This window comes from Myotis myotis, unplaced genomic scaffold, assembly GCF_014108235.1.
Source record: "Myotis myotis isolate mMyoMyo1 unplaced genomic scaffold, mMyoMyo1.p scaffold_m19_p_10, whole genome shotgun sequence".
NCBI classification, from domain to species: Eukaryota; Metazoa; Chordata; class Mammalia; order Chiroptera; family Vespertilionidae; genus Myotis; species Myotis myotis.
In genome coordinates, this window is record NW_023416314.1 from 1,520,236 (window position 1) to 1,548,139 (window position 27,904).

At 62.6% G+C, this 27,904-nt stretch overlaps 1 protein-coding gene across 4 annotated transcripts; it reads left to right on the forward strand.

Moving 5' to 3' along the window:
- Positions 1–2,442: 2,442 nt before the first annotated feature.
- On the forward strand, positions 2,443–27,904 carry TMPRSS13 (transmembrane serine protease 13). 4 transcript variants are annotated; one of them, XM_036324176.1, is made up of 14 exons: positions 2,443–2,620; positions 11,962–12,223; positions 12,542–12,646; positions 15,071–15,109; positions 15,202–15,324; positions 16,192–16,321; positions 17,847–17,939; positions 18,911–18,954; positions 20,256–20,418; positions 21,161–21,333; positions 24,166–24,264; positions 25,365–25,502; positions 25,639–25,791; positions 26,428–27,904. In XM_036324176.1, the coding sequence occupies exons 1-14, from the start codon at positions 2,600–2,602 to the stop codon at positions 27,033–27,035; spliced, it is 2,151 nt and encodes a 716-aa protein (XP_036180069.1). In that variant the 5' UTR covers positions 2,443–2,599; the 3' UTR covers positions 27,036–27,904. The 4 variants fall into 4 exon arrangements, with proteins under 4 accessions (XP_036180069.1, XP_036180072.1, XP_036180070.1 ...); XM_036324179.1 differs by having other exon boundaries at positions 2,444–2,620; positions 25,360–25,502; positions 26,428–26,599; XM_036324177.1 differs by lacking the exon at positions 15,071–15,109 and having other exon boundaries at positions 2,444–2,620.

The window sequence follows — 27,904 nt, forward strand, 5'->3', positions numbered from 1 at the left end:
GACACAGGGCTCCCCTCCGGCCCAGCTCCAGGCCTGGCTCTTCTTAGAGGTCAGTGGGCTGTCATGGGAGTGAGGCTCAAGGTGACCCTGAGGCCAGGCGCCTGCCCAGGGACCGAGGGAGGCTCCTTAGGCCTGAGCAGTGGAAACCAGGGCTCAGGGACAGACGCAGCTCCGGGGAGTGCCCTGCTCAGGCCCCGTAAGAGGGAGGAGGAGGAGCAGCACAGATGAATTCCAGCACCTTCTAGGGCAGCGGTTCTCAACCTGTGGGTCGAGACCCCTTTGGCGGTCGAACGACCCTTTCACAGGGGTCACCTAAGACCATCCTGCATATCAGATATTTACATGACGATTCATAACAGTAGCAACATTACAGTTATGAAGTAGCAACGAAAATAATTTTATGGTTGGATCATAACATGAGGCACTGTATTTAAAGGGCCAGAAGGTTGAGAACCACTGTTCTAGGGCCAGAGGAGAGGAGGGTCCTTCTGCTGGGGAGGGAGCAAGGAGGGGTGTGGCTTGGGGCTGAGTTCTAAAACTGATGCCCCAAATACCCTGGGACTGGAGGCCCGGGTCCCCTACTCTGGATTAGGTCACCCGGCAACTTCCAAGCTGAGTTAACATGCTCACATGCAAATGGGGGTGGTAGTCATTTCCTTTAAGTCTTTGCTTAAATGTCACCTCAGGGAGTTTCAACCTGCAACCCTGCCCCTGCCAGCCCTCCCACTCCCTTCCTTGCTTTGGACTGTCCGTCTGTCTGTCCACCTACTTAGCTCTTTATGTTTGTGTGCCCGCTGCTAAGGACAGAGGGCAGGGTCCTTGCCCTCCCCGCTCACTGTGTCCCCGGCGCCCAGGCAGCGCCAGGCACGTCAGAGCCCTGCATAGGTGTGTGTTGCGCGAGCGAGTGAGGGTGCACGGAGGGCTGCAGGGGGCATCCAGGAGGCCACCACACCTGGCCGTCTCGGCGGCGGCTGCTATTTGCTGAACATGGCCGTGCAGACGGCTTCTCCTCCGTCAACCAGGAGACCAGGTCACTGGTGCTCTCTGGGCCTCCTTCTGTCTCCAAGATCCGCAGTTCCCCATCTTTCCTCCTGAAAATGCCCGGCCAGGTGGGGTGCTCCCTCTGCGCCCGCTGCTCCCAGCGGCAGCTGCGCAGGGTTTGGAGGGCTGAGCACCCCCTCGGCAGTCTCCTTCATGACGGAGAGTCAGGGGCACAGGTGTGGGCCTGAGTCAGCCGGTGCTGCTCGGAGCAGTCTCCATGCAGGTGTTTGCAGGTCTCCTTCATTGGCTTTGGCCTGTTGTCTCAGAGCATTTCATTGTTGTCAATGGACACAATGCATCACGGGCGCTGTTAGCAGCCATCTGGGTTAAGTTCCTGGTCAGGCATTTTTGTAGAACTAGAGTTCAAGGGGAAAATCGCCAGCCCACCTGCCCTGCTTTGGGATTTGGACACGTGGTCCTCAGAGGTTGTGAACGTGAAAACGTTGAAACCTGTAAAGAATTTTTGTGAGTTTATTTGAGCCAAACTGTCCACAATTGCCGGGAAACAGAACCTCAAAGGACGGGCCATGCTCCGGAGAAGGCACGGCTTTACCTTGTTTTATACCTTAGAGCAAAGGGGGGGGGGGGCGGGGGTGAGTGGGTGACATGAAATCCACTGGTGATAGATTAGGGAGGCGGGAGAAAGCAAAGGGGGGGACCTTTGGGATTGGATAAAAGTAAGAGGATAGACACATACTTCTTTTACTTAGGTGGGTGCAGGGTAGTTACATCAGCAATGACAATGGAGGAATTTATGGTCTCTGGCCTGGTTCCCAGGCGCATTTGGTTGTGCCCCAGGGGTGGGGGTGGGGGTGGGGGGAGGGGTTACAAGTTACCCTGACATCTCATAGGTATGTTATCTTAGAAGATGCAAAAAGGCAATAGGCTCAGTGAAGGGAAAGGTTGACCTGGTCAGGAAAGATACCCGCCTAGGAGGTGACTACCCACCATCACTGCTTTTAGTTAAAGTGTAATTTCACACCGTCCTTGTGGTGAATTTAGGTCTTTGTTTGCAAGCCCGCCATGCAGGCCTCCCCTGAGCTGGTCGGGTCAGCACGTGGCCTTTATTTTCCCCCACAAGGTGAAGGTTCGCACTGCCCGATCCTGGTCCCTGGGTGTGGGCATCCCCTTCTGGGGACAGGTGGTACCTTTGGGTGCTTGAGAGCACCTGTTTTAGGGGCTCAGGTTAACTGGGCTTAGAATGACTTCCCAGAGCCTGGCCCTTCTTTCAGAATCTCCTTCTACGGAGGCTTCTGGAACCCGGGTCCCCCCACAGCTGCCTCTGTGGGGGCAGGTTCAGGAGGAGAGACAGCCTGCACTCCTTGGCATTCGCTGAGTAACCGGGATGCCTGGGAGGAGGGTGAGGGACAGGTCTGGCTAGTTCTGCCCTGTTGTTTGTGCCTGGGATTACCTCACACTCACCGGCTTCCCCACCCCACCTGGCGGGCCGGCCCTCGGCCTCCAGCCCCCTCTCCCCACATGCCCGAGGAGCCAGCGGCCAGCATGGACCTTCTTATTGATATCAGCTGAGCCTGGAAGCCTCATCCCCGGGGAGGCCATGGAGAGGGACAGCCGCCCGGTGAGTCGCTGGGCCGCGGGCCAGACCTCCTGGCGCTGAGGAGGCAGGGCTGGGCTGGAGGCGGGCGGGGCCCTGCCCCCTGGGGGCCTCACGGGTGGGGGAACTGAAGGTGCCTTTTCTACTGAGAAGCTGCTTGAGGTCAAGACCCCTTAGACCCTCCCAGGGAGGAGAGGAGACGGCCCTGGGTCTATCGGAAGCACCCGGGCTGTGTGGCTGGGTGCGGGCTGGCCCCTGTGGCCTGGGAGCACCCAGCCAGGACCCGTATGCTGTTCGGTGTCACCTCTGCTGGTCTGAGACTCACGGAGCCTCGGACTTTAGCGGGCTGCTGGGTTGTCTTGGCCATCCTCCCAGACTCCTAGCCCTTCCACGGTTCACGGTGTACTTTTCAGACCCAGGGGATTCCCGCCTGCCTGGGGCACTTACTGTGGGGTGGAGTCGGCTGCATGCCTGGGGGCCTCCTGGGGTCTGTCCACAGCCCTCCTGCTGCAGGCAGGCTCCTCTCCTCGCTGGGGGAGGGAGGGGGGAGGGGAGGCGGGGGAGGGGAGCAGCGAGTGCTCCGTGGGAAAGCTGGTCGGTTGTGCGCACCAGGCTCCCAGACTTGGCTCACCTGGGCCCCCTTCTGCCCGGAGGGACGCTCCTCAGGAGCTCTAACCCTCCTCGGTCTCACTTCTCCTTCCGTCCTCCTCTTGCTCTTACTGAGGGGGTGGGAGCAGGGAGTCTCTGGGAAGCAGAGGGTGATGTTCAGCTCAAACGGAGCTTCATCTGGGGCGTGAGGGGGCTGCGCCCGCAGTCCCAGCCTGGTCCTTGGTGACTTGCTGGGTCTAACGTTTTGGTCCCTAAACGCAGAGCAGGGGAAGGTGAGCTCTCCGAAGGGGGCAGGGCCCGTCCCGGGCAGGGTGACGGGGCAATCGGACTGGGCAGCACCTGTCCAGGGCCAGGGACCACACGGAAGGGCACTGGAGGGGCGCAGGGCAGAGAGCAGGCTTTTCATTATGGTGGAGCGAGCGTCGATGGTGTGTAGAGGGGGGCGCCATGTGCATTCGGGGGGCTGCGCTAACTTATGCCAGAATGGAAGATGTGCACCCCGACTTCCTTACTTAAGTTTCTCAAATGTACCCCTGTTTAAGGCAGAGCTGCCCAGACAGGAGCTGGGGGGGGGGGGGCGCAGGGGGAGCTGCCGGGGGTGAACACTGATGGCACTGAAGAGGGGCGGCCGGGGACCTGCCCCCCGAGGCCCTGCCTCCTGGCCAGGCTTCCTCGCAGAGCAGCGCCCACCACGGCTTCTCTCTGCCCAGGGCTGTGAGGAAGGTGGCGGCTGCGGCCGGAGCCTGGCAGCGCCTGTGAGGTCGGGAGGGTCTCGGGGGGTCTTGGCAAAGGGGTGAGAGGCTCTCGGAGCCTCTGTTTTCAAAGGAGGAGCTGCGGGATGTGGTGGCGGAGCACGGGCCACGTCCCAGCTCAGCTGTGACTTGGCCTCTGTAACATGGAGTAACACAGTGTTTACTTGAGGGTCTTAGAACAGTTCACCTGGAGGCTCCTTTAGAATAGTGTCTGCCATCGCTGGGGACAGACAGACAGACAGAGGCAGGGGCAGGGGCAGGGGCAGGGGCAGGCAGCGATGGATTCATAGAGCAGGTCTTGTTGTCACCACCCTTACGCTCTGGTCCCGGCTCCTGTAATAATGTGGGCGGCCTTCTCTCCATGACTGTGTTTTTCCGCCGTCAAATCAGAGGCTTGGACACCTGGCCCTGGAGGCCCCCGGAGGCCCCCTGACCACAGGGAACGGGGTGACAGGTGCACCCTATCGGTGTGCACTGGTTTTTTAAAAGTGTGCACTTGGTGTTTTTTCGAAATAAGCACATTCCCCGAGCTCGCAGAGTGAACGTTTATTAAAGAGAGGCCGACGTGGACCATGACGGAAGGCTCCTTTGCAGAGTGGACGTTCCTGTACTTTCTGGTATTTTCTTAAAGTGGCCGGGCTCCAGCCAGCCCGAGGCCGTGGCGCCGTGGCCTGGACAAGGGCTGGAGGGCCCGGGAAGGGCTCAGCTGAGGCGCCTCCCCAGCGGGGCCGGCAGGTTACCGAGACGGCAGACCAGCAGGCTCAGATCCCGGCGTCCCCCAAACTAGTGCAGGCACCTTCAGGACCCAGCACCGCCGCACATCCTGCAGGCACGCGTCCTCACCTCCGACCTCTGTCCCTGTCGTCATGGTGCCATCCTGCCCTCTGCCCCCTGCCCCCTGCGCCCTCCGCCCTCCGCCCCCGCCTCGTCCTGTGCTGGCCCGGGGCACTGGGATGTGTGGGAGTGTGTGGGGGCGCGGGCGCTGGGCAGGAAGGCAGCTGATGTAACAATAGCCACTTAACCTAAGTGCCTTGTTTTGGCAACACAGCTTCCTCTTGTGCACGGCCGTGGAGGTGGACTGTGCCCAGCTGGGTGTCCAGGGTGCTGGGTGGGGGCACAAGGGGAGCCAGGAACCCCGAGCCCTGGGCTTTGCCAGCTAAGGGGAGGCCTGGGCGGCACCAGCTGGGGGCTGGCTTGTCTGACAGGGAGCCTCATCATATACCAGCATCGACAGGGAGGCCCCTGGGGGAAACTGAGGCAGCAAGTTCCTAGATCACCCAATGCTCTTTGCGTGGCAGCAGTGGCCACTCGATGTCTTTAAACGATTTGATGAATGAACAAATAGTAAATGAATGAAAATGAGTGAATGGCTCTGATTGGTTTGGCTCGGTGGATAGAGCATCGCCCTGTGGACAGAAGGTTCCTGGGTTTGATTCTGGTCAAGGGCACATGCCCGGATTGCGGGCTCGGTCCCCACTATGGGGTGTGCAGAAGGCAGCTGATCAATGATTTGCTCTCATTGATTTTCTCTCTCTCCCTCTCCCTTCCGCTCTTAAACCAATAAAAATATATTTAAAAAAAGAAAGAAAGAAAGAAAAGTGAGGGAACGAACGCAGGGACAGGAGGTGCCCTGAGTCTGGCCTTCCCGTGTGTGTAGGAGGCGCCACACTGCGGTGACCCTCGTGCTCTGGGTGGCAGAGGCACCGCCTTGGCAGTGGAAGCTGAGGCGGAGCCCTTGCCCACAACTGGAAACGGCTCTTCTCTGCTGGAAGTGGGCGAGGGACCCCAAGCCCTGACCTGGGAACCTGGCTCCCAGGCCCCGCCGTGCACCCCGGATGCCCCGTGGACCCTGCCGGGAGGCGGCTGGCTGTCCAGCCCCCGGTTTCACAGATCACGGAGCTGAGAGGGGCGTGACTTCCCCGCAGGTCGCACAGGAGCGCAGTAGCTGAAGCAAGAGGCCCCGTGCCCCCACACCTGGAGAAAAGAAGCCTCTTGGCCCTGACTTCCTAGTCTGGGGCCCCGTTCGATTCCAGGCTGACCGAGACCCTGGAGTTAACACGGTGGCTGGTGCGGGGGAGGGGCTGGGAATCGGAGGGAGCCCACGGTGGTGGGGTTTCTCTCGGCCCAGGGAGGGGAGAGCAAGCAAAGTGGTGGGTCCTGGGCTGAGCAGTGAGAATGGGAAACATGATCTGCCCCATCCAGTGTGGTCAGCGCCACGAGGTCTGTTCAGTCCCGGCCAGTCCACACTGCAGTGGGCTCTGCGGGCGAGGGGGCTGTTAGGTCCCATCAAAGGGGCCCCTGAGCTTTCCTGGCACCCCCAGTGTCTCTGGGGGGCGGGGGGCACTTCTTCCCGCCTGGCCCAGAGCGCTGGGGGGTCGGCCTGGGGCCCTGCCTGTGCCCACTCCTTTGAACACCCACGACGCTCTGGGTCACTGGGAGAGTGAAGCTGCCATAGGGCCTGGGTCTGGGGAGGGCCTGCCTGGCACGCTGAGTGGGCAGCAGGCAGTGGGCGAGCACTTCGCCAGGCAGCAGCCCAGGGGCAGGAGCCGGAAGATGCCACTGCGTTTCTGGGCCTTAGCTGGCTCAGCAGTAGGATAGAGATTTGGACTAGAGAGTTTGCAAGGCCCTTGGGGCTCTGCCAGCCTGTGCCAGCCTGCCCTGGGCTGAAGCTGAGGGGGACCCCAGGGCATGGGCTGGACTTGCAAGGCCCCATGGACCTGCCCTCGGGCTGTAAAGATGCGTGGGAGCCGCTCCTGCAGGTGGACGTTGTTTAGGGGCCCGGGACACGCAGAGCCCAGGGCTCAGGCCATGGCTGTGGCCTGGGGGCCGTGACGTCACTCAGCACAGCCCCTCCACACAGGCTGAGGGGCTTGTCGACTCACTCCCATCCCCCACCAGGTAGGGCCTCTGGGCAGAGTCTGCCACAGGGAACCACAGATTCCGTTCACCTTGGAGGCGGGAACCGGGACAGAGGGCAGGGAGCTAGGCACAAGGCGCCTGGGGTTTCATCCCTCCTGGGCGCCAAGATACTCCTGAGTGACTTTGGATAAAGCACATCAATGGTTTGGGCCTCTACTTCCTTGTCTGTGAAATGGGAAGAATAATCCTCATTGGCTCCTGTCCAGGAAAGTTCTTGGAAAGAGTCACCGCTCTCTCCAGCCCTCCCACCCCCTGCCTCCTGGGGGCCCTGCCCCGCCTGCTCCCTTGAGGGGCTGGGTGAGTTTTGAGTGGGACGCTTGGGAGCAGCCTGGGGAGTCCTGCTCATGATGTGTCCCCCAGGCAGTCACCACAGAGGCCGGCTGGGGGCATGGGCAGGACAGGCAGGGCCAGGAAGGAAAGCTTGGCAATGCGGGGCCAGGGAGTGCTGGAGTCACCTCTGTCTGACTGCGCCCTGTCACATGCTGCCCAGCCGGCAGGTGAGGACCCTGGAGCTGCAGGCAGGTTGGGGGAGCCTGGGCTCCGGCCCAGGAGTTGTTATCTGAGCCTCATTCCTGGTTGTCTGTGCACTGGCCAGGGCTCGGAGGTGGGCTGGCCTGGGCTGGGCTCTGCCCTGGAATCTTAACACCTTGAACGAGATGTCTCCTCCCCTCTTCCCCTCAGGCTTAAGGTATCTGCTCAGAGGTGCAGCTGGCCTCTGGGAGGGAGGCATGGCTCCAGGAGTTGAGGAGAGGGAATGAGTTCCTGGGCTGTGGGTTTGACGCGGGCTGAACTTCACGGGGGGCAGCAGCCTGCGGAGGGGGAAAGGATGGCTGCGGAGTCTGCTATCCGGGGTCCCAGAACACGGGAACTCCTCCTCGCTCCTGCTGGGGTTTGAGCTGAGCTTCAGAGTTGGGGCTGGAGCCCCGGCCATCCCGGCAGGTGCTTCCCTGTGGCCTGGACAGCCCTTCCATGCTGCTGTGGCTGCTGTGGCCGCTGTGGCCGCTGTGGCTGCTGTCCCTCAGTCCCCCCGGGCAGTTCTCCTGTGGGGCTTGGGGCCCACACCCCTCCTGCCTCTCACCAGCTCTAACACCATGGTGCCAGTGCTTCTGGGCAGGGGCCTACAGGGCTTTGGCTCTTTCTGGATCTTGCCCTTCATATCCCACCCCCAGCTTCCCCCCAGTTCCACACCCGACACGTCCAGACCCTGGGAGACTATAACGGGCCACTGAGCTCCGAGGCTCTGAGCCAATGGTTTTAAAGAGCCTGGCTGGGGGCTACTCACCACCCCTCTGGACCCCCAGGGGCTGAGCTCAAGATCAGTCCCATTTTCCATGTCCCACTGTCTCCCAGGGCGCCTTCCAGGCCTCTCCTCCCTGTTTCTTGCTGGTCGAGGCCGTGGGTGGGTCGTGGGCTGCCTGCAGGTAGAGTGGGCAGACCCAGCACCAGGGCCTCTGCCTTCCTGGTGCCCCTGCCGTGCCCAGTGCCCACCCACCACCCGCTTCCCCTCCCACTGCTCCGCCTCCCCAGTCTTCGGAGCTTCCTCTAGGCCCTGCCTGCCCCAGCCCCCTCTCCTGGGGCTGGCTCTCTGTTCCTGCCATCGCGATGGGGCGACAGGACCAGGCCGTGGGGTCCTGCTCAGGTGCAGTCAGAGACTCTGAGAGCCCGACAAGGTCACCGCTGAGTTCAGGGCGTCAGGCATGCTCCACAGGGGCCTTGTGAGAATCGGGTGAAACAATGGGGGACGCTCACAGCAAATTGTAGGCCCCACAGAAATGAAGGGACACTTGGGCCCCTTGGGCACCGTTGTCCAGACTCGGCTTCTCCTGGTTAGAACCCGAGCTCTGGCACGCCCCTGAGACGGGTGTGGCATTCCTAACATTCCTAACTGCTTTGGGCCTCAGTTTCAAAACCTGTACAATGGGCTTCTCCCCCACAAAGAGCCACCAGGAAGTGGAAATGGGACCGAGAGAAGCACCCGATGGGCTGCTGTCTCCATCGGCCACACGTGCTCAGCCCGGCTGCTCACGCCGACCCGCGGCCCCTGTGGCGGGGCCGGGACTTGCTCCACACAGGCATGAGCCTCTCTCAAGTGGAACTTACCTGCCAAGGTAACCAGCTAGGGCGGAGAAGTCATATTTAAATGCATTTCTAGCATCTTTAACAAACAGATAGACAGACCCCTGCCACCCAGCAGGTAGCCGCCAAGTCCTGACGTCACCACCGCCGGCCACCGCGATGCTCTGCGCAGGGACTGGCTCGCCACATACAAGGAGGCCACGGCGTGGGGGCTAAGCCACCGCCAGAGTCCCAGCCGCCTCCCGGGGGCTTGGGGCCGATATTGCCACTCCGTGCACCGCCTGGCCCAGCCTGGCAGGTCACCAGGCCCAACTCTGGTTCCACCAGCAAGTTCACAAGACCAGCATCTCAATGGGAACCCCAGCCCCCCTCTAGGCTCCTCGAGGTGCTCCCAACCCCTCAGAGGCCCAGCCCATCCTCCAGCCATGGCACCAACGCAGGTGAGCCCGGCACGGGCTCCGGCTGCTGACGGGAGAAGGCAGGGGCCTCGGCTGCACATGGGCATGGGCTCAACTCCTGACTGTAACTCTGAGCATCCGCGCTGCGTCGGGTTTGCTCGTCTGCAAAAAGGTACTTCCATCCTCAGGGCTGGAGGAGGGCCCCGGAGGCCGAGACATGGAAGCGAGTTGAGGTCTCACACCACCAGGCTCCTAGCATTGTCTTGTTTGAGGGAAGGGAGCTCCCTCCCTGAGGCCGGGGAAGGCTCAGGGTGAGAACGGGGACCAAGGCCTGGCAGGCAGACGGCCACATGCCAGGTCCCAGGCAGACGCCAAGGTTCGGCCAGCACGAGTGCAAAGGGTTTTAGTCTGGCCTAGTCTGCCACCCTCACATCTCCGTAAGCTGAGCTGGCACTACCCAGCAGCCCTCTGGTCATGCCCCGTGGCTGTCACCGCTCAGCTCGCTGGCGCTGGGGGTGCCGGTGCAAAGGGGGAGAGGAATGGCCCTCCGGCCCAGCTTCCGTGTGCCAGGCGGGCAGGGCTCTCCCGCTGACCTCAGTGGACCCTCGGAAGCACCCGTCCTACTCCCCAGATCGAGAACAAGAACAGGGAACGTTAAGTGGCTGTCCCACGGTCACACAGGTCATGCTGGTGGCCCAGGATCGGCCTGCCGCCTGGCTCCCGTGTGGTCAGCAGCTGCCCGCCACCTTCCACACAGCCTCGCCTGCTCTCCTTGTCCCCCCAGTCCCGTTCCCTGTGGGCCTCCAGGGGCTGATGTGTTTTCATCCTCTGGAACCTACACAGCCCAGGGAGGGGGCCGAGCTCTGGTCCCCTGGGCTCAGCGTGGCAAGCAGCCGCCCTTCAGGTTCCTGAGCACACGTGAGTGTGTCCCTGCCACTGCTGGGCATCAGGCCCGCGTGCGTTCACCGGCGTGTGGGGTCAGGACGGCAGCTCCTCCTTGAATTTGCCCCACAGGCTCCACAAACATGAGGCAGTGACCACATCAGCGACCTCTGACTCTTAGAAGAGAGAATAAATAAAATGGAATGCAACCCGCCTGCCTGGGAGGGATGCCGCTGCTGCCTGGGGTTGGGTGTTTGCATGCCAAGGGCTTCGACTAGCTGGTGGGCTGAGTGAGCGTGCAGGGCTGTCCAGCTCCGAGGGCAGGGAGGGAGGGGACAGGTGCGGGGCCGGACCCTGTGCCCTCCGCTCACCTGCAGGCTGAGCCCCGCATTCCTGCGGCTACCGAAGAAATGACAGTGAGAGCAGGTGTGGCCCCTGGGCCGGTCAGCTCCCAGCTTCCCCTGTGCTCTGGGGACTTCTAGAGGGGACCTGAGAGGCAGGGATGGTGAGGGGGGTGGAGAGGTCTCCATAGGGCAGAGGGAGGTGAGAAGGGGCCTAAACCAGTGAAGGGCCTGGTGTCGTGCAGACCAGAGCTTGAGGCCAGAGGGGCTGCACACGCCTTCCCCACAGCCTGGCCGCCAGGCTCCCTCCTCCAGATGTAGCCATGGGAGGGCGCAGGCACAGGCGCAGCGGGTCTCCAGGGGCAGCGCCCAGCTGCACCATCTCACGCGGCCCTCTCAGAGGCAGCCGCCCAGTGGGCAGGGCAGGGCCCCAGAACCTGCCTTCCTGGGCTCACGCGGGGCTCCGCCAGCCTAGTCATGTTGCTTAGTCGCTCTGCTCTGCAAAATGGGGATGAGAATCCCTACCTCAGGGCTGTTCTGGTGACAAGACGAGGAAATACACAGAAGCACTTAGAGCCCCCCCCGCCCCCCCCCGCCCTCGGTGACTATGGGTAAATGAGTGCGCCCGCAGCTGAGTGAGGTTACGGGGTGGGGGTAGGCTCAGCCCTGTCCGCAACTTCTCCTCCCCCTGCACCTGCCTTTCTGTGTCCCTCTGTGCCGTTGCCTGCCTGCTACCCCTGCGTGTGTGTGTGGGGGGGGGGGGGGGGAGGGCATGTGTGTGTGCGTGCTGTGTTAATTCTGGGGTTACTGAGAGTGGGGGGTGTAAGGCAAGTCAGGGCTTTTCTTAAGCTGTGCCGTTCACACGTTCTGATGACAGCTCATGGTAAGACCAGTGTCACAGGCTAACACACACACAGAAGGAAGGGGCCGGTGCGGGGAGAGGAGGGGAGGGGACAGGAGAGCTGGTTACCACCTCCATGTGGACCACAGCTCTTGGCCGCCTTCGGGGGAGGAGCCAGCCCAGCTGCCTCTCCTGTGAGGGGCCTTAGACATGTGGAGCCAAAGCAGGTGCCCCCACGCCCCAGGCAGATGGCACTGCCCTCTGCCCACCTCTGCAGGGCCTGGGACAGGGAGAGACTGAAGGGACCTGGGACTCTGGGCTCATTCCATCCCTGGACCCTCCTGTCTTCCCACATATTCCCCCTGCCCTGGCCCTGCCCCCCCTGCCCTGGCCCTGCCCCCCCCTGCCCCATGGGGGTGGCCCTGCTCCCCTGCCCCAGCCCTGTTCCTCCAGCCTCTTGCTTCAGAGCGGTTCCCTGGAGCTCAGAGGGCTTGCAACTGGGTGGCTGGCAAGGATGCAACCTGAGGGCGCCTTTGCTCCATTTCAGAATGCTTCCCCGGCAAGGACTCCAGCCCGGGCATCACCTTCCAAGCCCTCCTCCGGCAGGTCGCCGTCTGGCAGGTCGCCATCCGGCAGGTCGCCATCCAGCAGGTCGCCGTCCGGCAGGTCGCCGTCTGCCAGGCCGGCCTCCACAGCATCCCCTCCGAGGAGAGTGCACCTGGTCAGAGCAACACCCGTGGGGGCCACACCCATCCGGGCCTCTCCTGCCACATCAGCACCAGCCACCAGGGCCGCCGGGGAGACCCCAGGTGAGGGGCCAGCTGCAGGAGGAGAAGGGGCCTTGGCTCGCCTCTCCTCCTCTGCGCCCTGGATGGCCGTGTGTGGGAGGAAGGGAACAGTCAGGGGCAGCAGGGGACTGGGCAGGGAGGGGTCAGAGGGAGTCATTCATGCAAACCCGACAGCGAGCATTGGGGCAAGTGGGGAGGGGCTGGAAAGCAGATCCACAGGGGGAGTCACTGTGGAGGCTGCACAGGGGGGTCGGGTGCCCATCTCGAGGGCACGGGGTCCAGCCAGGCCCCACAGGGCAGGCCCCTCCCACCCTCACCTCCACTGCCACCTGCCCCTAGGTGCCCGCTCCCCCAAGTTCTTCTGGCAGGAAGGCCAGAAGCGGCTGCCGCTCATCGGGTGCGTCCTCCTGCTCATCGCGCTGGTGGCTTCCCTCATCCTGCTCTGTGAGTGGACAGGCCGGGGAGCATGCGCCGTGGGGGGGGGGGGCGGTGCTGTGGGGGGTGCACCACGGGGGGCATGTGCCATGGTGGGGGTGCTGGGCACAGCAGGAACACCTAGGCCACCGCTGCAAACGGCCTCCGACACGGTGCCCCAGGCCCCCCTGAAGCCCGGTTATGAGTGTGGGGAGTCAGCGAAGCCTGGGCGTCCGGCCTGTCCTTCCCCCTGAGCCGCTCCCTGGGCAGGTTGGTGCGCCACTCAGAGCTCAGCTTCTGCATCTTCAAATGAGATGGAATTCATTCGTTCACTCATTCATTCATCCATTCATTCAACTTACTACGTGGCCAGGAAAGTCTCGTAAAGACTTCACGGGCGATGAGGAATCAGTGAGATATGGCACAAGGCCTGGCACAACATCCCACGGGGAAAAGCTGGTTATTACAAAACAAACACGAGTGCCCCGATTAGGAGAAGTCTCCGGGCGTTTCCTGTCACTGAGATAAGTTGTTCTGGGTTCAGGAGTTCCCCTCTTTGGAAATGACACTCAGGACATGTCCCGGGCCCTCTGTCAGGGGGTCCGCTACGAACCTAGCACAGTGGGCCTGGGGGGGCACCCTTCTCTCTGTGAGCAGCCCTTCCCTCTCTCCATGCACCCTGCCACCTGCCTCATGTGCCTAGAGAGCCCCCATGTGTCGCGTGGGGGCACCTGGCCAGGGTGAGAGAGCTGGAATGCAGGGAGGGCTGGGGGTGCTGTTCAGGGCCAGCGGTGGGAGGATGGGGGCAGGGCCATTGGAGCGAGGGCCATGATGGGGGGCCGTGTGCTGGTTGGAACACGGCTTCGGTGCCATGCAGACCTGCCGAAGCACGGGCTCTGCGCCTGCCCAGCTGGTGACCCAGCAGGGTAGTAATTTCCTGAGTCTCACTCTCCACCGGCCCAACGAGGTGGAGGCATGGCTGTCACGGTGCCTGTAAGCCCACCACGTGGGTCCACATGAACCTCGTCCAGGGCTCGGGGCTTGCTGCCCACTCTCCCTCCTGTTCCTGCAACAGGCACCTCCAGGGGACCCCCCCATCCACGGAGAGCCCTAGGAAGAGCCTCCTGGCATAGCTCCCGCGTGCTCCCGCATGCCCGAGTCCTCTGGCCCGTAGTCCTGCCAGCACCAGGGAGGGGGTCACGACGAGAGCCCAGGCCTGACTCCCACCCAGAGCTTTCCCCACATATCAAGGGGACCATGGCCCATCCAGGGCACAGGCTGTGGGAGGGCAGTGGGGCATTGGAGGAGAGGCACATCCTGCAGATCAGGAGGGATTGGCATCTGAACCTGGAAGGAGCAGTCACACAGGTGACCTTCACCCCCGGGATCACATATAACCTTCACCTGGGGTCACACAGATAACCTTCACATGGGGGTCACACAGGTGACCTTTACCCTGGGGGTCACACAGGTGACCTTCATCCTGGGGGACACACAAGTGACCTTCATCCTGGGGGACACACAAGTGACCTTCACCCTGGGGTCACAAGTGACCTTCATCCTGGGGGACACACAAGTGACCTTCATCCTGGGGTCACACAAGTGACCTTCATCCTGGGGGACACACAAGTGACCTTCATCCTGGGGGACACACGTGACCTTCACCCTGGGGTCACAAGTGACCTTCATCCTGGGGGACATACAAGTGACCTTCATCCTGGGGTCACACAAGTGACCTTCATCCTAGGGGACACACAAGTGACCTTCATCCTGGGGGTCACACAAGTGACCTTCACCCTGGGGTCACAAGTGACCTTCAGCCTGTGGTAACAGGTGACCTTCACCCTGGGGGATGGAGAGAATGGTGGGGGTGGGGAAGTAGGGTCAGGGCCAGGACAGGTGGGTGAGAAGTCAGGGCCGGTTTCCCTGGCCTCCCAGGGCCAGTGTGTCCAGGCGGAGGGCTGACAGCTCTGGTGTGGAGTCAGGTTAGAGACGGGGAGTCAGCGTGAGGCGGAGACGGTTTGTGAAGCGTGTGCGTTTGGGCACCAGCCTCTCCAGTTGCTCTTTGAGTGGGAAGATATTTAAAAGCACAGCGACGAGTCGTGGGGCAGGAACCGAGTGTAGGAGACAGGACATCCAGGAGCTCCTGAGGCCGCAGGCCCTCCGCGGAGCGCAGGCAGGTGCTTAGACATGTCTCTGCCTCACCCTGCAGAGCAGAGGCACGGAGGCCGAGGGGCTCGGAGGGGCTCTGGGGCCGGAGGAGTGGTGCCCTGGCCACCGCTCTGGCCGGCATGCAGGCAAGGGAGCTGGCGGGGCCGTCCCCACGTCCACACCTCCCTCCCTCTCTCTCCCCTCTTTCTGGGTGTCTGCTCAAGCCGGCCTGGTGCTGCCCTGCTTGCAGGAGCTTTCTGGCGCATTCTGGAACATTCCTGAGTAGCCTTTTTCTCCATACAGATGGGGGACGAGAGCCCCAGAGTTCGAGAGAGATTGCAGGTCGGTGTCTCAGAACCCCAGGCCTTGGGCTGCTCCGTGTCTCCTCGCCGTGGGGCTGGCGGTGACCGCGCTCTGTGCTTCATCTTTTCCAGTCTACTTCTGGAGGGGCCACACGAGGATCAAGTACAAGGAGGCGGCGGAGAGCTGCCCCCGGCACGCTGTGCGCTGCGACGGCGTGGCCGACTGCAAGCTGAAGAGTGATGAGCTGGGCTGCGGTGAGCAGGCTGGGCGTGCATGTGTGCACATGAGTGTGCATGTGTGAGTGCACATGTGTGTGTGCGTGAGTGTGCATGCATGTGCGTGTGTGTGTGTGTGTGTGTGTGCACACTCCGGTGACTGCAAACTCGAATGGGAGGTGATGGACAGTGAATTGGAGGATTTGGGTTCTAGTCCCGGAGGCTTGTGTTTGAAACCTGGCCTTGAGTGCTGTGTGATGCAGGCAAATCGCTTACCTTCTCTGGGCGTTAGCCTATGTGCCCCTCCTCTTTGCCCAGCACGTGACCTCTGACACCCCCTGTGGTTTCATGGAGGCACGTTGCTAGTGGCCGGCCTAGATGAGCGCAGAGGTGGTGCTGAGCTCCGGTTCTCAGTGGCTTTTGCAGGCTGACTGTGTGTGGCCCCGACATGGACGACTGTGAGGGCAGGGCCCCTCCACTCTGCCTGCACGTTTACATGTGTCCTGCCCATGTCCATGTCCATCTGTGACTGAGCCTGTCTAGTGAGGACACGGTCGGATCATAGATCACACCCCCCTTGTCACTCTCTCTTTTGGGCACGTCACTGCCTCTCGGGGTGACAGCTCCTGGCAGCGCCTGCCCTTGTCCCAGTGATAGCCCAGGTCCTGCTGGATGGAGAGCCCTCTGCCCCGCCCCAGCCCCTGCCCTGCCTCTGCCCTCACCGCGCATCAGGGGCTTCTAAGCACTGGCTGGTGCCCCTCACCTCCGGGGCCAAGCTCCCGGGCATTCCTCAGGCCTCAGCAAGGGGTCTCAGGACAGGTGCCTCTCAGAGCCTTACTCAGCTCATGCCCCCAAACGTGGCGCCTCCTGGGTGCTGAGGGCCCCTCTGCCCTTCTCGCCCTGCAGTGAGGTTTGACTGGGACAAGTCTCTGCTCAGAGTCTACTCGGGCTCCTCCCACCAGTGGGTCCCCGTCTGCAGCGACAGCTGGAACAGCTCCTATTCGGTGAAGGCCTGCCAGCAGCTGGGCTTTGAGAGGTAACCCTTCCCCCACACCCGGGGTCCTTCCAGCTTCAGGGATGGCTCAGCTCTTTGCAAGGACAGCTCAGGCGCCTTGCAGAGATCGCATGTTCAAATCGCTCTTGGGGACCAGGGCTGAGGGCACTAGCTCGGGGGCCCTGGGCCGCACACGTCTGGGCCAGCTGTTTCCATGAGGCCAGCCCGTAGCACTGCAGTAGGACCCACTCGTGCGGTTCTCTGCCCCTCATGCCCTTCCTCACAGTGAGTGGCCACTGCAGCCCCTGAGGGCACAGGCATCTGGCAGGTCTAGGCTTCTCGCCTCTGGGACCCGGAAGCTCAGGCTGTGCAGCCCTTCAGTGGACTCTGCGCTGTGGCAGGGGTGGCCGGGCTTGAACTCACCAAATGGGAGTGAAGTGGGCAGGTGCGGCCAGGGAAAGGCATGGGAATCTCTGGCTGACTCCAGGAGGGGGAGGAGGGGGAGGGGGAGCTGTGACCTTCTGGGGTCCCAGTTTGCAGGCCACATGGTCACCTCCATGCTCCCTCTTGGTCTGTGTCTTAAAGTCAAGTAATGTTGGGGTCTGTCCATGTGTGTGAGGTTGTGGGGAGAAGAGCTTAGGACCTCACTGAGGGCTCTCTGTGGAAGAAGCTGCTAGAAAGCCAGGCTGGGGGACAAGGACTTAGACCCAGCTCTGTCCCTGCCTCCGGCTCAGCATTCCCACCTGGGAAGGGGAGTCTGGATGATCTTGTCAGGAGACCATGGACATTTTTAAAAAATGTAAGTTTTTATGGATTTCAGAGAGGAATGGAGAGGGAGAGAGAGAGAAACATCAACGATGAGAGAGAATCATGGATCAGCTGCCTCTTGCACGCCCCCTGACTGGGGATCAAGCCCGCAACCGGGCATGTGCCCTTGACCAGAATTGAAGCCAGACCCTTTAGTCCATAGGACCCTCTATCCACTGAGCCAAACCAGCCAGGGCTGATGAGAGTCTTTAGGTGCCGGGTCTGGGTCTGCAGGTCCAGGGAGGCGCCGCTACCGCGGGTCCACGGGTCACAGTGCGGGTGGAAAGGGCCAGGTCAACGTGTCTCAGGTGAAGCGCCAGGGTCCCCCACAGAGCCTGTTCCAACCCAGGACCAGATCCCTGGTCCAGGAGGGCTGGGGCAGGGCCTGAGACTGCACTTCCAACAAGTTCCCAGGCGGGGCGAGGCTGCAGGGCTTGGCGGAAAACACACTGGGCGTGATCCCAACTGGGCCAACTATAGGGCTAGGGGGGCAGCTGGGGTTAGGTGGGTGGGGTCAGACCGTCTGGAGCCTGACAGCCCCTGCCCCCCAACCCTCCCCATCAACAGGGCAGGCCAGGACCATCAGGGGGTGGAAGAGGACCCTGTATCCCGAGGGCTCACTCTCCCCTCTCCCCTCTCCCCTCTCCCCTCTCCCCTCTCCCCTCTCCCCTCTCCCCTCTCCCCTCTCCCCTCTCCCCTCTCCCCTCTCCCCTCTCCCCTCTCCCCTCTCCCCTCTCCCCTCTCCCCTTTCCCCTTGCAGTGCTTACCGGACAGGCGAGGTGGCCTACAGGGGCGTCACCAGCAGCTTCTCCATCTCCAAATACAACTCCACCCTCCAGGAAAGCCTCTACAGGTGAGGCGGCAGGCCAGCTGCCTGGCTGTGAGCGGGGGTGAGGGGGTCAGGGGCTGTGACGTCAGGGAGCCCCTCTCCCGGGGCCTCTCTGAGATCCGGCCTCCGGGAGCCCATGTGAGTGTCAGGAGCATCTCAGCACTGGAACTCATTCACCACCTGCCCCCTGACTCCTTGTGCAGAGAGCACCATGGGGTCAGGGGTGTCCCCAGAGTTTACCTGGTTGCCAGAGACACTGAGTAAGTTTGGGGGCCAGCAGTCAGCCAGCTGTTTGGAGTAAACCCTGCTGCAGGGTTTGGGGGCGGGGGAGCAGCAGCGGGGAAGTGCCAGGGGCCTGCAGTCAGGAGCAGGGGCCCACCCGGGGGGCATGGCCTCCCCCTGAACCTCCTCATCAGGTGTCAGCTTTGCACTGCGGCCCCACCCGGTCCCACCCCACCGAGAGGGCGCCTGGGGCACTCCACCAGCTGGCGGTGTCTACCTCCGGAGAGGGGAGATGAGAGAAGAAGCAAGGCTCCCAGAGAAGGGGTGGGAGGGAGGGAAAGGAGCCGGCTGCTCCCGGTGCCTGCCTTGTGTCAGGCAGTGCCTGCTCTGTGCCAGGTGATCTGCAGGCACCTTTGCTGGTGAGCATCATGGAACCTGCCAGAGGAGGGTTAGGCTGCCTGCTCCGATGTGGAAGAAGCTGGGACAACAGAGTCACCAGTTCAGAGGATGGGAATCTGGTCAATGTGTGCAACCACCACTGGAAAGGGGCGGGGGGGGGGGGAGGGGTGGAGAGAGTGGGGAGGGTTTGACTGAGCTGTTTCCATCCTGGTGAGCTCACTGGAGGGGCCTCCCACCACGAAGGAGAAGGTCAGAATCTCCATGTTTTTGTGCAAAAGAAATGGGATAGGAGCTGAGCACGAGTCAACCAGGGAAGGCTTCTTGGAAGAGGTGGCTAATGTGCCCTTTTCCCACCTCTGTCTTTCCTCCTTCAGATCTGAATGCCCTTCCCAGCGGTACGTCTCTCTCCAGTGTTCCCGTAAGAAGATGCTCCTCCTCCTGACTGTGGCCTGTGGGGGTGGGAATCCGGGCAGAGAGGTGGGGCCTCTCTGGGGACCATGGCTGGCCTGGGGTCTGCCAGGAAGAGGGGCTTAGCCAGCAGGCCTACTTCAAGGCCAGGGTTCCTGGAAGGCACCTGGACAGTTCCAGCCCGGCCTTCTCTTTCCCTGACTTCAGCCCAGAAGCTTCGGTCATCCAGAGAAGCACTTCTGGACTCTGGGTTCTGGGTTCTGGGTGGGGGCAGCGGCTGGAGAGCAGGGCCGGCCCACTGACAGCCCCTCTAGCCACAGGCAGAAACCTGGATCTGGAGCCAGCACCCCTTGCGGTGTTATGTGCAAGGCGCTTGCTGTCTCTTTACAAGCGTGAGCAGGTTTGATTCCCAGGAGGCAGGCACTATTACTGCCCCCTCACCGAAAAGAAGCGGAAGTGTTTACTTGCTTAAGGTCAGACCTCTGGTGGGGGAGGAGCTGACCTCTGACCTAGGGTCTGACCTAGGGTCTGACCCCGAAGCCCAAGCTGGTCATTGGTCCCCGAGAGGACTGTGCTCTCAGCAATGGCCAGGTGGGGTGCTCCTCTGAGGAGGCCGGGCACGCGGTGCTAGGGACGGAGTGCCACCCAGACACTGGTTCCCACGCTGTCCCCCGAAAGAGGAAAGAGCCCATCTGCACAGACCCCCAGGCTGCCCTCCTTGTCCACGGTTTTGGGGGGATGACTCACTCCAGGAGATGCCGGGAAATGTTCCCCGGGATGAAGGGCCCCCAACAGCATGAACTGACCCACGGAGGAACCACGTGGGCACCACGCCACCTGTGCATCGTGGGAAGTTTATGTCTCCGCTAGTTTCAGGGAGGGAATGGCGATCCCAGCACAGCACCTATTAACTGAGGGTCATGGGAGATTGATCTGCTTCTTGAGCTCCTGACAGCAGCCCCGAGATGTCCTGTGGCAACCCCGATGCCCGCCACCATGCCCGGCACAGGCCCAGCATATCAGGCACTTATTGGACATTTGTTGAAATTGAGGAAGAGTGAAGGGGGCAGAGGAAAGAGGGACCTGCCTGGGATCAAACTTCCTGCTGGGTGGTCCCAGGAAGCTAGCCACCACGGGGCTTCTGCCTTGGCAGGAAACACTGAGCCATATCAGACTAAGTGGGCAGAGTGGTGCCCACAGGTGGGTGGGTGCCCTCGGGACCAGGCTGCCCGAGCCTGCCCTGAGCCCAGGGAGCATGGCAGGGCTCGGAGAGAAGCAGCGCTCACGGGTCGTCTTCTCTGCTTCCCCCAGACTGCGGACTGAGGGCCATGACGGGGCGAATCGTGGGAGGGGCACTGGCCCCCGAGAGCAAGTGGCCGTGGCAAGTCAGCCTGCACTACGGCACCACCCACATTTGTGGGGGCACGCTGATCGACGCCCAGTGGGTGCTCACGGCTGCCCACTGCTTCTTTGTGTAAGTGCCGAGGGGCAGGTGATGCGAGGCTGTGGGGTTCGGGGTCACCGGAAGGGCTGGTGTGAGGCCGTCCTCCCCTCTCCAGGGGCCCTTGGTCCTGGGCGTCTGTTCTGCATCTGGCCCAGCCTCAGGCGATGCTTTTGCTTGGTGGCCCCAGGGAGAGCGAGGAGACAGGAGGAGCCTGCCCTGAAGGCCAGGTGCTGGGCTCCTGGCGGCTGGTTCCTGGAACCAGAACTTACAGGAGAGGAGCCTGGGGAATCCGGACACTGTCTGGGGAACTGAGGGCTGGGGGAGGGGTCGGTGTGGCAGCCAGGCGTGTCCATGAGCAGCGGGCAGGGAACGGCTGGAGAGCCGCCTCGGGCACCCTGCCCAGCAGTGAGTCCTCAGCGGCCACTCTGTCCTGCCTAGACCTCTGCTTCTACTGAGGACAGTAATACTGAGATGTGTACTGCCCCCTGACTTGATCTTTGGGGGCGTGCAGAGGAGACAGGGGGTGACTGCTCCCAGAGATCCTGCTCGGCCCCTCCCTTTCCATTGGAGGGTGCAGGTGCAGGCTCGGGATGGCTTGGGGGCGAGGGGCATTGCTTTGCAGCCCTGAGCTGAGACAGGGCGCCTCCGGAGGCCACGTCACCCGTCCTCCGGCCGCCAAGCTGGGGCCCGCAGCGCAGCTCCTGTAGCACACGCCGCCCTGCGGGGGGCTGGCGGGCAGGTGACTGGTCATGCTCCCCTGTGGCCCCTGCAGGACCCGGGAGAAGGTCCTGGAGGGCTGGAAGGTGTACGCCGGCACCAACAACCTGCAGCAGCTGCCCGAGGCGGCCTCCATCTCCCAGATCATCATCAACGGCAACTACTCTGACGAGCAGGACGACTACGACATCGCCCTCATGCGCCTCTCCAAGCCCCTGGCCCTGTCCGGTGCGTGAGTCAACGCCGGGCACACCAGTCGGGCTCATCGCAGCCCTCGCCCTGGCCGCATCTGCTGACCCATGGGGTGGGCAGAGCTTCAGTGTGTGGAGTCGGGCGCAGAGGGCACTTAAGGGGACATCGTTGTGTTACAGTTAAGGAAACTGAGGCCCAGAGGTGGGAAAGGAGTTTGCCCGATGGCACAGCTTACATGCAGGCTGGTGCCAGGCCAGGGCTTGGGTGCGCTATCATAGGATCCCCAACAAACAGGTCGCATGTTTTCCCCGTTAGTCACGGAGCCTCTCGAGGGCCAGGCACTGGGAGGCGTGTGGCAGCCGTGATCAAGCTGGCTCTGCACAGCCGGTCCTGCGGGCAGGTCTGTCGTCAGCGTAGTTTCCATGGAGGAGAGGGGGCTGTGGCGGCAGCTCCAGGACCGCCCGGCGGTCCGACCGCCCCCCCCCTCCCCGGCAACACCCTTCCCACTCAGCTGCGGGCGGCGGGGCTGGCCCGTGGGGACACCTAGGAGTCAGATGCCGACAGCCAGTTGCCATGCGGTGGGGCTAAGGACCAATGGGGCCCCCGAGGAAGCGCCACTGAAGTTCTCGGGGACCGAGGAGGGTGCCACGCACGAATGCACTCGCTCAGTCGTTCGCTTGCGGCTACGGAGTGCTGGCTTCGGGTGGGCTCGGGGCTGCCAGTGCAAATGGAGCAGACAGCCAGGGGGCTGAAGGTGGGGTGCCAGGGGGTTTCGGGGGGGGGAGCCATGGGCCCAGTGGGGGCAGGCGGGACAGGGAGGCTCTCCGAGGAAGGCTGGCTCAGCGGGCCGGGTTGCCGGGAGCCTGGGCGGCTCTGGTCCATCCGGCCGTGCCTGTGCTCTGGGCCCGTCAGCTGCCTCTCCTGCACGTCACCTCCGGAGGCGGGCGGTGAGTCAGAGCAGTGAGCGAGCTCAGCAGGGCGGGGTGAGGAGGAGGGAACCTTGTGGAGCCTAGCTGGCCGGGCCTGACCCAGAGCTACCCCCGCCTGAGCCACAGCCTCCTGTGGGCGAGACCTCTGTCCTCCTCCCGCCCCTCCAGCCTTATCTGCGGTGCCCCTGCCCTGCCCTGCCCCGTACACACGGGAAAGGGGCAGCGAGTCTGCAGGGCCGGAGCAGGCCTTTCCGACGCCATAAAGCCATCTCCACCTTCTGCGAGGCCCAGAGGACTCACAGCCCCGGTGGGGCCGTCCTGGGGTCAGACCCTGGACCTGACCCTTGGCTTAGAAATCAGAGCGGTCCCGTCGGCCACACGCAGGCCACGCACCTTGCGCTCACAGAGCGGTCGGAGAAAACTCACGGAAACTCACTGGGAAACTTAGTTCCCCCATAAGATTAGCGGAATGTGTATCCGTTCCCGATGTTCCAGACTCCGTCTTGCAAAAATAGGGATAGTATATTTTAAGAGATGGTGTTTTGCATATTTTGTAAATAATTGATACTATCCCTTATTTCTTGTTTGTTTACTCTGAGGCAGACAGGTATGTTAGATGCCAATGTGCAAAGCCCAATTTATAAGAGAATTTCTTTAAAATATGTTTTTATTGATTTCAGAGAGGAAGGGAGAGGAGGGGAGAGAGAGAGAGAGAGAGAGAGAGAGAGAGAGAGAGAGAGAGAGAGAGAGAGAAACATCAATGATGAGAATCATTGACTGGCTGCCTCCTGCACACCCCACACTGGGGATAGAGCCTGTAATCCGGGCATGTGTCTGACTGGGAATCGAACTGTGACCTCCTGGTTCATAGGTTGATGCTCTACCACTGAGCCACGCCTGCCGGGCTATAGGAGACTTCATTCTCCCTCCCTCCTTCTCTCTCCTTTCCAAGTTTGCTGAGCATTTATATTCCCGGTGCCGGAAGCTGCAGTGAACGAGAGCAGCTGAGAGCACGCAGACATGCATCCGTGCACATTGGCTTCTCGGGAGCGGGAGGGGTGGTCAGTGCCCGCGGCCCGAGGAAGGGCGTCCTCAGGGGAGGCACGGAGTGACCCACAGCAGCGCCGCGCCTGCTCATTGCCTCTGAGGCGGGAGCGAGTGAGCCTCGGAGGGCGCACCCTTCCTGCCGGGAGAGGCTGACTGACCCGGAGGGAGAGCCGCGGGCCCCGGCCACCGGACACCGGACACCAGCCACCGGCAGGGCCCCCAGACCGGGCTGAGCACTCCCCGAGGCAGCGTGGCCATCACACTGGACGTAGCCTGCGACTGCTCCGTGCTCTGGGGGACAGGCAGGGAGAGACGGGCAGGAGAGCCACCCTCGGGGGTAGAGACCCCGTCACCCAGGATCTTTTTGGTCCAAGGCATAGACCGCTGCCCACATGGCGCCCCCTGGCACCAGGATGCTTGGGGAACTCTGGTAGCACCCTGAGGACTCGGGGGTCAAGTAAAGTGATTGGCTCTAGGCGGTTTGGCTCAGCAGATAGAGCGTCGGCCTGTGGAGCAAAGGGTCCCGGGTTCGATTCCGGTCAAGGGCATGTACCTCGCTCGCAGGCTTGTCTCCGACCCAGGCCCTGGTCAGGATGCGTGCAGAAGGCAACCAATCAGTGTGCTTCTCTCACATCGATATTTCTCTCTGTCTTTCCCTCTCTCTTCCACTCTCTCTAAAATCAACGGGAAAATATCCTCGGGTGAGGATTAAAAAAGAAAGGAAGAAAAAATAAAGTGATGGGTCAGTGCCAGCCCTGGAAGACTCAGAACTGCTCTGGGGACCGGGAAAGGCTCCTGGGACATTAGTCCCTCGTCCCTCCACACCCCCCCACACACCCCCCAACCCCCTCCGAGAGCTCAGTGCCTCCAGTGATGTGCGGTCCCCTTGCAGCTCACATCCACCCGGCCTGCCTCCCCATGCACGGACAGACCTTCAGCCTCAATGAGACCTGCTGGATCACGGGCTTTGGAAAGACCAGGGAGACAGATGGTGAGAGGCGGGGTGCTAGGCTGTGTGCGTGTGCACATGCGTGCCTGTGCGGGTGCCGTGTGTGTGTGTGTGTGTGTGTGTGTGTGTGTGTGTGTGTGTGCAGTGTGTGGGGTGACGGGCCGGGTAGGTAGGTAAGAGCCCAGCTAATGAGGGTTTGGGTCTCTGACCTCACGGGCCTGGGTGGGACTGTGTGACCTGTGTGTACGTCAAAGCAGTCATGTGACCGTGCCCTCTGGCTAAGACCACCGTGAAACTTCTAGAACCGCACAGGGGGGGCTCTGCTCCTGCCCGAGTGGGACACTTGCCACAGAGCCAGGGCGCCTCCCAGCAGGGGCATCGGGAAGGACTCGGCACAGGGCCTGGGGCTTGGGTTTCAGGGGAGCTGTCTCTAGAGCGGATGCTGTCGGGGAGCAGGTCTGTGATCAGGTCCCTGAGTCATCTCGTCTGGGGCTGTGGCCACACGGGGTCTGCAGCTGCCATTGGCGAGGAAGCGGCGGCCGTCCCTCCTGGTGGGAGGGTGCTGGTGCGGCGTTTGCATGGCGACCTGCCTGCTTGCGCCTGTGCCTGCCCAGGTTAGGAAGCGCCCATCGCGGCCCCGGAGCGGCCTGGTCTGATGCTGGCTCTGTAGGTTTGTTTCTAGGCGCAGGGGACTGCCCTGGCCTGTCCGCCCCCCATGAGATGCCGGCCGGGCTCCCCTGCTCAGTGTGCCTGGCCGGGGAGCTGCTCATTCTGACCTCGGCTCCCGGGCTGACCAGCTGGGTGACTGGCCGGTCCCTTCTGCAGATGGGCCAGCTACACCTCTTCCAGCTCGTAGTTACTGGAAACCAAGGGAGGGCCCTGGGCGATGGCGCTTTGAGCACGGAAAAGCACCGTGCAGCATGCAAGGCAGACTGAGAGGCTGCGTGTCTGTGTCCGTCTGTCTCTGTCATGTGTCGTGAGCTGTGTCTGGCGTGAGGGTGTGTGTGTGTGCACATGTCTGGGCGGCCAACCCCGGGGATGGTGCCTTCCACACCGAGGGGCTGAGTTGGGGTCCTGGGCAGTTGGAAGGCCGGAAGCTGACATCTGACTCCCCCCCCCCCCCCGCACTCCCTGAAGAGAAGACTTCCCCCTTCCTGAGGGAGGTGCAGGTCGGCCTCATCGACTTCAGGAAGTGCAACGACTACCTGGTCTACGACAGCTACCTCACCCCCAGGATGCTGTGCGCGGGGGACCTGCGGGGCGGCCGAGACTCCTGCCAGGTGAGCTGCTCCGGGGGGCTCAGGCTCGGGGGCCCAGGCCATGGGGGAGGCGGAGGTGCTGATCAGAGGGGAATCGGGTGACCAGCTTCCTGCACAAGGCCCCTCCCCGCTCTGCTGATGCGTGTGCTCCCTGCAGGGGGACAGTGGGGGGCCCCTGGTCTGCGAGCAGAACAGCCGCTGGTACCTGGCAGGGGTCACCAGCTGGGGGACAGGCTGCGGCCAGAGGAACAAGCCTGGCGTGTACACCAAAGTGACGGAGCTCCTGCCCTGGATATACAGCAAGATGGAGGTGAGGCGGTGGGGCACTGCCGGCGGGGCAGCGCCCACAGGGGCACCGGGAGAGGGCCCCTTCCCCGCTCTCAGCGGGCCCCTCACGTCACAAAGCGCAGAAGACGGGACAGGACAGGGGTCACACCCTGGGCCAGCCCCGCGATAGGTGCCCTGCGCTCCTCGTCCTTGAGCGGAGCGGGGTCCGAGAGTTCAGGGGGTGGGCCTGCGGGGGTGTGGCCAGTGCTGTTCCTCTCCCCGGGATGGAGGGGGCGCACTGTGCATCACACAGGCCATGGGCCACGGACAGTTGGGGGACGGGGGAGGGGTCCAGGGAGGAGGGAGGGCTCTCCTACTGGAAGTGGGTCCCTGGCAGAATGGGGGGTGTCAGGAAGTTGAGGTTCACCCCTCCAGCTGAGCCAGCCCTCCCTTCCCGGGCCAGTGTCTGAGCTGGAAGGCCGGTGCTCTGCCTGCTGAGGGCAGGACAGTGGCGCTCAGAGGGGACAGGGGAGTCGCCAGGGCGCAGAACCCGCCGCCATGGCTGTGCCTTCCCTCCTCTTGAGGGCCACCAGCCAACGGGCGGGCTGAGTGGAGGCTCTGAGCCGCCGTGTCTGGCTCATGGGCCCCGGCTCAGCCTCCACCCGTCCCTCCCCCACAGAGCGAGGTGCGCCTCCGGAAGCCCTGAGCGGCCTGCCTACCTCACCCGCTGCTGGAGGCTGCGAGGCCGGCCACGCGGCACCTGGCTCAGCCACCGGGCCCTTCTCCGCCGCTCCCTGCCTGCTGCTCAGCGGACATGCAATGTGCGTGTGCGTGTGCGTGCGTGCGTGTGTGTGTGCATGCATGTGTGTGTGCTTGGGGTTGTGTGCATGCATGTGTGCACGTGTGGGTTGCGCGTGCGTGTGCTTGCTCTCCCAAGATCTTCAGAAACCAGGAGGGCGGTCAGCTCTTCCCAAACCCCAGGCTGGACACCTGGGAACCACAGTGTGGCACCTGGAGACACCCACAGGCGTGTCCCGAGGAAGAGATGCCGGGAAGGGCCTGGAAGGTCACATCGGGAATTGTCGCCCCTCTGACCTGGACTCAGAGACTGTCCCAGAACACGCAGCCTCCGGCAGCCCAGTGACACCAGCACATCCGGGTGGTGACGGTCTCGTCGGAGCGCCCACCGTCCCTGGCAGGAGGATGCTCCGTTGGCATCGCCAGCATCTGCTCCCGCCGACTGGCAGCGCTGTGTGTGGACCGTGGCCACCGCGCCGGCCGGGCTGACCCGGTAGACAGGGGTCACCGATCATGTTTGGTCATGGCAGTTGCGTGTGGACTTGACTTTATTTTTATATTTAAGAAACAGAGTTGGATGTATTTTTAAAGATTCTCCCGAATGCCTGCAGATAGGAGAGCGAGCACCTTCACGCTCAGAGCTCCGAGGGCCCGAGGGGCGAGCCTCTCCGGGGCTGGGCGGGTTCCCGGCCTCCTGGGCTGCAGGGCTGCGGGGCTCCTGTGCCTCCTCAGGGAGGTGAACCTCGGGGAAGGGGGCAGACCAAGGGCAGAGAGAGCCACGCTGGCACTCACTCAGGGCTCCGCCCAGGGCAGGAGGAATGGGCGCTGCTCCTCTTTGGGCCCCGGAGGCGGGGAAGCCGTCTGGGGACTTCGGAGTCTTTTCTCCGCTTTCTCCATTTCCAACTCTCAGCTGTTTCCGAAACATAACACTGACATGAACGTTGCCATGGAGAGGACGCGGACACTGCCCCAGGCCCCCCCCCCCCACACACACACACAGCCCTTCTGAATGCTCCCCTGCCCGCCCTGCGAGCCCTCAGGGCTCCTGCCCCCATGGCAGCCCCAGGCCTGGACCTCCCAGCCTCGCTCCCACTCCTCCCGTCCGGTTCTCCTCACCTGGCCTGGGCCTGCCTGGTGGTGCATGGCTCCCAGAGGCAGGGCCCAAGCAGATCGACCCACCCAGCCATGGCAGGCAGCCGCTCGGGGAGGTTGCCCTGGCAGAGCAGTGGAGTGGCGAGTGGCTGGGCAGCGTTGGCGGGCTGGCCACGTGCTATGAAGGCTGGGGTGGAGGGCGGGCAGCGTGACCTCCCCCAGCCCCCAGCAGTGGCCGTCAGCAATAAAAGTTGTGTGAACACGTT

Coding starts and splice junctions, on each gene's coding strand:
- TMPRSS13 (XM_036324176.1), top strand. CDS start 2,600: ATGGAGAGGGACAGCCGCCCG. Junction 17,940..18,910: donor CTCCAGGAAAGCCTCTACAG/GTGAGGCGGCAG, acceptor TTCCTCCTTCAG/ATCTGAATGCCCTTCCCAGC. Junction 25,792..26,427: donor GGATATACAGCAAGATGGAG/GTGAGGCGGTGG, acceptor CCTCCCCCACAG/AGCGAGGTGCGCCTCCGGAA.